Source organism: Parasteatoda tepidariorum, chromosome X1 (genome assembly GCF_043381705.1).
Source record: "Parasteatoda tepidariorum isolate YZ-2023 chromosome X1, CAS_Ptep_4.0, whole genome shotgun sequence".
NCBI lineage: Eukaryota > Metazoa > Arthropoda > Arachnida > Araneae > Theridiidae > Parasteatoda > Parasteatoda tepidariorum.
The window spans coordinates 74,913,234-74,922,286 of NC_092214.1; the positions used below are offsets into that span (position 1 = coordinate 74,913,234).

General features: G+C 29.5%; 1 protein-coding gene across 4 annotated transcripts in view; it reads right to left on the bottom strand.

The window, feature by feature from the left end:
- Nucleotides 1-9,053, bottom strand: part of LOC107452119 (epsin-2) — a 34,115-nt gene that overhangs the window by 6,476 nt on the left and 18,586 nt on the right. For all 4 annotated transcript variants that reach the window (XM_043042628.2, XM_016068432.3, XM_016068431.3 and 1 more), the window contains exons 7-8: nt 6,421-6,552; nt 2,086-2,283 (exon numbers count right to left, since the gene is read on the bottom strand). In XM_043042628.2, coding sequence (XP_042898562.1) covers nt 2,086-2,283; nt 6,421-6,552 — 330 coding nt within the window. The remainder of the gene's footprint in view (nt 1-2,085; nt 2,284-6,420; nt 6,553-9,053) is intronic.

Sequence of the window (9,053 nt, forward strand, 5' to 3'; positions counted from 1 at the left end):
TAAAAATAAATAAGTTAATGAACATCTTTAGCACACAGAATAATTTTACAGCTTTGATCTTTTATAACTTTACACAATAATGTAGAAAAAGTATTAAGCAACTTTCCAAACTATTCATGAAAAATATTGTAAAGCCATATTACAGAGTTACTTGATAACACTAAGTCTCTTTTAATCAGAAATTAAATAAAAATTTTTAAAGCTGATTCTGTATAACAATTTATTATTAAAAAAATGCCTGGATATATCTTATTTGCGAGTTTGTGTAAAAATTAGTATCGGTACAGAAGAATCCTCTATGAATATAAGTTAAATGAATTGAATTTTCAGACACACAATGGTAAATTTTTTTTAAAAATTGTTTTACCCAAAATGTAGCTAAATTGTTGAGAGGTCAACATGAGAGATTTTATGTGTTTTTCATTTTTATTTTTTATTCAAGTATCAACACTACAGTTAAAATGTTTAAAAAAATTTTTTTTTTACTGAATTTATAACTAATTTAAGTTTAAACATAGATAATTGATAAATAATACAACTAGTTTAAAGTAGTTATTATTTAGCACATTATTAGAAACAGAGTTTTTGTTTATTCACAGCTAGGTTTCTGAGATATTTTGGAATCTTTAATTGCTTTTTAAAAGAATTTCGTAAAATCATCAGCAGTAGTTATTTAAATGTAGTGTTTCATAAGTGGAATATAGTGTTTTAACACAATCAGCTCAAATAAATTCCAAACAGAAAAAATATACCTTTTTAAAAACAATCTGATGCTTCAAATCTTATATTTTGCATTAATTAATCAGTGTTTTCACTACAGCACGAGAATCTCGCATATTTTTTTCTTCTCTCGCTTTAAAAAATGATTACAAAGGAATTAAAAAATGAGAAAAAATGATTTAAAAAATGAGAAATTCGTGCATTCTATAAATCAATTTCAAAATTCGCGAATTTATCGCATTTTGGGAAAAGTTTCGAATTACGCCATTTAGAATAAAATCTGTTTCACTTTTCTACCTGGATATTTCATTACTTTCAACATCTGCCCCATTATCTAGCTTCCCTATTTACCAGTATTGTTCAGAACCTTTTCGAACAACATAACAAAACCACGGAACCCCTTTCAGAACACATTTCTCAGCAACCACGTGTTTACCGTAGGTAACGTTTCTTCATGTAAGACATTCAAATTTTTTATGCACTTATGTAAGATGGACAAGTACCTTGTAAAGGCAAAATCTTCTACAGTGATGCACTAAAAATATTCAATGCCTTAAAAAATAGAAGACGTTAAAAATGTATTATAATTAAAGAAATGATTTTTTTTCAAGAGTTCTTGTGTTTTTCTACTTTTTAGAAATCTCACTTAACTTTTTGAAATCTCACCCTGTTTTTGAGAAAGGGTGAGAAATTCTCACACATTTTTTTTTCTATGATGAAAACACTGTTAATGTTGTACAACATGGATTAAGTTAAAAACTAGCAAAAATTTTAGTGTCATTGTCTAAGAAAAGTAGGAGGGAAAATCTTCATACACATGTGCATAGATTAGTTTTAAGAAGGTATAAAATTTTAATGAAAATTTTTAAAAAGCAGAAGATTTGAACCTCAGCGCAGAAACTCTGAGTTTTCACGTTTTTCAAACTCCCAATATTTTAATACAATATTAATACACAGATTTCAAATCTTGCATCTGAGGAATCGTTTCTCAGATGTTAGTGAGATGCTTATGAATACATTCAATTCATGACAATTTTATTGCAAACCCATGAAATTAAGTTTATTGATTTTAGAAGCTGAAATAATTATTTTAAAGAGATAAGGTGTCATGATAAAGGCAGTGCTAATTTAAATGCCATACAGGATGTGCAATAATTGCCAGCATGTGTTCTGCTTTTCAGTTATTCAATATACAATAAAATGGAGTGTCAACCTGGTTTACATAGACATATAACAAGTTATTTCTTAGAAGAAAAAAAATACTAATTTTTTTCATAATTGAGATTTAAGTGTATAAATTTAAACATAAATGCTTAATCAATGTACACACTTATTCATAGTTAGAATATAATGAAAAATGATTACCTCGCTCTGAACCTTGAGAGCTCACAAGAGCATCTAAATTTACCAAGTTTGAATTTGGTCCTAAAAATGTTTCAGGTGTTTTCTTAATATTATTTAAACTGCTACTATTTTCATTGTTTGAGAAGGAATTAACAGCAAAGGAATCTCTTAAATCAGCCATATCAAATGGATTTGGAGTTGATCTGTGAGCAGTAGTATCTAAAAATAAAAATAAGAAATTCAAAACAATACTAATTTCACAATACTCTGTCTTTCTGGGTATGATGAAATATGCATACCCAATCTTTGACATTGTCCTTTCTGTTCAAAAGGGAGTCTCCCCTCAGGCAGAACTTAAGGTGGCTGCTCTTGCCACCATCAATGAAAGATACCCTGTTAACAATTAAATATAGATCTATACTACTAACTTCTGGGAGAGTGGGAACTGTGTTTTCTCTAAGTTTTCAAACTCAAAGAGCTTTTAAGTCTAAATTTAGATGATTTTGATGAAGAAATGTATGCAGTTTACCTTGCTCTCCAAAGTATTTTGGAGAGGCCTTAAAAGAAATTTGTCCTCCTCATTGATTGTCAAGTTGCAATTCACAATTACAAAAAATGTCACTCTTCATTAAAAGCCATAGAAATTAATTGTAAAAGTATTAACATTTGACAATCTACCGAGAAAGAAATAGTCCTGTAATAGATTCCTAGTCATTGGGGCTCGTGGCGAAATGAAAATACAGATAACCATAAAAGAGAGGCATCTCTCTTAAGCCCTCATGATTCTCAGGCTAACCTGAGAAATAAAATGCTAATAAAACACCAAGAACTGATAAAACAATAAACTTTTTATGGGAAGTGCACTCTTGGTGCTTCTTGGAAGAACCTCTACACATCATGTGTATCCAGTAACCTCTCTAAGGCTATCCAGGTTCTGTTTTTAAGACTACTGACTGGACACAACTTTTTACAGGCACATCCTCAGATTGCTGACTCTCCTAATTGTACTTTGTGTGAAGAAAATGTTGACAGGAAAAGCAAGCATCTCTGGAACTGTTCTGCCCTGCAAGAGTCTGACATTTCTTTGTATTTCATGATGCTGTCCACCTCTGGAGATACCTCTTTTTTTCGTATTGGACAGCAAGACTTATTATACTTGATAGAGCAAATATAAGGATGCAATTTTTTTCATTTTTAAAAAAGCTAGATTAGATACTAATTATGCAGACATCACTGTTTTCTGATTTGTATTTAACATAACAGCCATAAAAATAGATAATGTTTTTTAAAAATAGTAAAATTCAATGTGTTATCAAACATAAACATTTCACTTTTGCTTAGAATAGCGAAGCATCAGAGTTTAGATGTTTACGCTGAATTATCTTGATAATGTTATATCATGAGAAAGAATCTCAAGTAGAGAAAACATTGCGAGACAAAGTTTTACACTGAAAAAGTATTATGGGACAGAATCTCATGCCCACAAATCATCATGTAACAAAATCTCATGTTAATAAGTGCTTTGTTGGAAATCTCCCAAGGTCAAAACATCATGCAAACCAAGCTATGTATCATTACGAATTTTTACTAGACAAAAATACTAGCAATTTTAAAAACTATATTTGTGGTAGCATTTTGTTCAAGAAAAATATTATCTTAGACATATTACTGACAAATTGCAAAGCAGATAACACTGACCTGCAAACAAATTTTTTTTTTTGTGGGAAGGAAAGGGGCTTAAAACTGGAATATGTAGAAAATAAGTTAGAAAATAGTGAAACTTCAGTCATTCATAAGAAATTTAAAAGTTAAAATTATAATTCCTCCTATCCATATAAAATTAATGGCTATAAAATTATTGAGAAGTTATAAAGAGAATACGTTACTAGAAAATGAAAGAAAAAAATAACAGGGATCATATTTGGATTAAGGGATCATAATAGGGTTCATCTTGCATAAGTTTCAACAAAAATAGAGCTAGTGCTTTTTTTTCATTCAGCACAGACCTGATAACATTGTAGAAAAATTTTCAGAAGCAATGATTAAAAATATCAGGAGTTTTGGTAATAATTTCAGAAGTACAATGCAAAATCAAATATAATTCTATGCATAAGCTCAAAAATATAATATTTCGACTATTTTTGATTATTAAATCATGGTTAAATTATCTTTGACAGTCAGTATAAAGAAAACTGAACTACAGTCTGGTATCAGAGAGAACTTATGAACTTATTTAGCAATATTTTATCAAGATTAATGAAACCAGCATCTATAAGAGACACAAGTTCAATTTTTGAAGTAAGCTCCAATAAAGCAAAATATCAAAATGAGGACTCTGAACTCGTAACAGGTGATAAGGCAATACAGTAAAGATTCAAACCTTTTTGCAGAAGTAAGCCAATTTTATTTATCAATTAGAAAATTCTATACTTGAAGCACTTCCTTACATTTAAAAAAATATTTCCTCTTACCACTGAGGTTAACAAACTAACATTGTGAAATTGTCCATATAACAATTTCACAAGAATCATAAATTTGCTCCAATGGAAAATTTTCTTTCTATTTTCTATTTCAGAGGAGCAAAGAAGTCAAATTGAATAGGAGTTTGCTTTGCATCAAATAGATCTACTCAGTGAAGAGGTCCTATTAGCAGGATGCAGCTTGAACTCTTATACCTGGTTTAGTAGATATTAATGGCGCTAAGAAGTACAAAGCCTTCTATCAAAAATACAGACTATACTTTTATTCCCTCACAGCAATGTGCTTGTGAACGATTATTTTCCATAGCTATGAAAAATGTAACAGACAATAGGTTTGGCTTTGCGAACCTTGTAGGCACTTCTAATTGAGTAGTGTAAAGATAATGAAATAGGTTGCTATGAGGCAGTGCTAGCAGCATATAAGTTGTTCTGCGTTGTTTCAGCTGAACTTTTGCAAATTTCTGCGCCTTTTTTTCAAGCACATTTAAATTTGTCGGTAATCATGGGTGCAAGTTGGAAAAAAGGCCAAGACTGAAATTTTTTTGACTGAAATACCTAACATACACAATACCCCCTCGACATATGCAAACTATCTAAGAAAGCTTTACCATAATACATCAAGTTTAAATACTGCACAAAAAATATTTATTCATCTGTCTTTTGATAAAATAACAACAGGACATAAGAAAGTAGACCAATAACGTAGACCTAAAAAATATTTTTAAGGACAGAAATTTTTTTTCTTCCGATTTCCGTCTTCGAGTTAGTTTTGTTTCCGTCTTACTTCCGTCTGCGGACATTTTTCAAAGACGGAAATCCGTCCTGGGGACGGAAGACTTGCACCCATGTCGGCAATGATCAAATCTCAGAACATGCACTTAAACAACAGATCTCCATGGTCTGCAACAGATAACAAATTACTTTGAAGTAAAAAATTCACAAAGAGAGGTTCCGCTCCTATTACATACTGGCTTTCATTCATAGATCCCGTAAACATTTCTTTAATGCTTCTACTGGAGTTAGCACCATTTGTTCTATGGCGTGATCCTTCCATATGCTGAAACAGTCATTTCGAGCTCTATGCACAATTGAAAAATCGCATTTGCTAACATATGATACAAGTGGATGGGCTTAGTGGAACGAGTAAATATAGACTATTCTACTGAATATTCTTTCTGAAACATCTGTGAATGCTTTCTGGAAGACATGATCCTGATAATAGGCAACTAGGCCTAGCGTTGGGCAAACAAAAAAGTAAACCTTGCATGCTTGGCAGAAACTATTCTAGGAAGAAACATTTCTCACTCTCACCGTAGCTAGAAAGGTGACGTCACTCAACTAGTTCTAGCTGCACAGGTTAAGTGCCGTGAGCAGTTATACAAAATGGTAAAGAGTGCTGAGACAAAAAAAACAACATTGTTCACCATTGGGAGGGGAAAGTGCTGATTGTCAAAGCAGGGAAATACAATTTAACGACATCATAAGAGAAAATTAGCGGTTCTTGTAAGGTCGTCAAGAATTTTTTTTAGTATTAGTAACATTTAAGTGTTAATGTTTAAATATTAATCTTAAACCTTAAATTGTCTTACCTATCATGAGAAATCAATAATTCAAATCTATGCACTATATTAGTTGAACAACAAACTATGCTTTTAAGTTTTGGAAAATAGCTTAAATTCAGGAAAATTCTTATACCTTTATAATTATTAAACTACCACTTAGAAAATTTTTATTTCCCCAAAGGTTGTACAAGTTGGCATTTATCAGCATGGATATTGATTATTTGGTAAAAAATAAAATAAATTTTAGAATAAGTCAAACTTATTATTAATTAATAAAAAACCCAATAAATGAAGATGAAAGTTAATATTATCACCTGGAGAGCTCATGGCAGAACGTTTATTTAGTAAATCAAATTCGCCCATATCAGCATCCGATCTACTGCCGAGAGCTTCAAATGAAACACTGGCAGAGGTTGACATACGAGGTACCCAATTGCCTCCAGTTGCTACAAAAGAGATACAAGTTCGTTTGAAGAAATAAATGCATGATTAATTAAAAAAGTTCATTATATAATTGCTAATAATAACTAGGATCTTAAAAACACTAGAAAAATTATGGAGAAAAAAAAACTAACAACTTTATTTAGCTTAATTTTGAAACACAAAATTCTAAATATAAAAATACAATCAGTTTTTAAATTCAAAAGATAGAGAAAACTCATATCCTAATTTTAATACTGCAGCAATAATTACCAAAAATATCCAGCACCTTGAAAACTTTTTCTAAAAAAGGAGCATGGATATTTGCTTCAAATAAAAAATGCAGACATTTATCAGATGTTATGATTTAGACACAAAAATAGTTTGAATATAATTACCAAATATGAATGTTGATTTAATATACAACATTAGGATACTCAATAAAATATTTTTGAAATAAGAGATAGCTTCTGAGACAAAACGATATTTAACAAAAAGCCAACCAAAAGGTTACTGAATAAAATAAAAATATTTTCTTTATATATTGACCTAAGGAAAAATATATGAGCAAAGTAATACTGAATTTTGAATGTCAATTGACACTAACTTTCATTAACTGTCAGTGAATTTGTTCCAGTTAAACACCTCATGAAATTAAGAAAATTCAGACTTTTCTTCAATCTATTCCATTTTAATGAAAAAGAGCTTCACTAATTTTACAGTACAGTAGAACCTTGATTATCTGCCCAGATAATGCCCAACTGTGGAGCGATTTGTTAAGACACCTATAATGAATTTTTCAATAATGGCACCCACCAAGATTTTGATGAATCTAAGTACACATATAGAATTTTTGATGCTGATTTCAAAAATGGCAATAATATTGGAATTAACACATCGAAGGTTACTCATCTTATATTAGACAAAAAACAAAGCTTTGTTCAGAATAAAGTAATCTATCATTCAAATATAATTTCAAAAATGCAAATAAAAATAAGTGTTCTGTTTGTTTAGTTAATAGACTTATTTGCAGTTTTTTGTTCAGTGGAGCTGAGCAAAGTCAGTGGAGTTGAGTGACTTACCCCTTTCAAAAATATTTAGTCAAAGATAGTTAAAAGTGCTAACATCTGATTAAAAAAAAATTGATAGGCGTTGTGCACATATTTAAAAAAAAAATTTTTTTTTTAAGAATTCCTATACATTAGAAGTACTTGCAAGTTGGTGATTTTTATGGATTAATTATTATTAAAGTAGCCTAAAATAAGAAACAAGTAAAATAAAGCAATAAACTACGAAGTAAAATACATTTTTATTTCCTTTTTTGAGGGAGGGAAGAAGGAGAAAAAAAAAATGAGCTTCGTTCCTCATTCTTATTAGATTGAGTTAGAATCGTATAGCTTTGGTCAATAAATTTGAATTATTAAGTCAAAGTTTATGTTTAATACTAATTTTTTAATAATTAAAATTACTTGTCCAGGGGTGCTACTCGCAAAATATAAAATTGTCTCACCAGAAATTGCATTTCGACTCAGTTAAAATCTCTTGTTGGCTCAGTTTGTCTCAGCTAAAATTATTTTTTGACTCAGTTTATCTCAGCTAAAATGACTATTAATCAGTTTGATAACAATATAAAGATAATTTTCAGGATCCATAAAATCATTAATAGCATAATAGGAGTACTACAATTATACATACATTCACTATTTCTAGGATTTTAAAAAACCTGCATATGATTGATTATAAGGGTCCACAAAATTGCTTTGTGGAGTCTGTTGTTTTCATATATATTGCATTTATCATTTATGCCAATGAATAGTATCTGTTCCAGAATTTTACAAAGTAAATTTTAACTTTCTTATTTTTTAAAATATAATGGTGTTAACTTTCTAAAAAGAAATATCTATTTAGTTTCAGTAATTCAAAAGGGAAAATACCCATTTTATTTTGAGCTCAAATTTCATCTCAAAATATATAACTATTCAGTTACAATGAAAGGTCTACAGATTTCAATAATTAAAAGAGAAATTCAGTAATTAAATAATGAGAGTTTAAGAAAATGCAAATAACACAAAAAAAAACACTCTTTGATAGAATTCAGGAGGTGCAGTGAAATTTTGAAATATTTTAGGTAGGAATTTTTCAAGAAAATTTTAGGGAGCACTTAATAGCCAAAAATTAGCATATATACATTTTTATATCAAAACAGAAATATTTAAAAACTATTATAAACAATTTAAAAAGACACATATAAATATAATTTTCTTTCTAAAATGACTTGCATCCTTTATTAAGTATAAAAGTAAACTTTTTAGTTTATTGGCATTGACTAGTAGATTGTACTTTCTTGCATTCACAAGATTAGTTAGTTGACTATGTTCTTTTAATTTGTATAGCTAAATATACAATCATAAAATGTGATTATGAATGCACTTAGTAATTGTTTAAATGCAACAACTGTAGAAAAATATATCACATCTTTACAGTAACTAATTCAAGAAAAAACTTAATTCTACTTCTTTCTAGAATC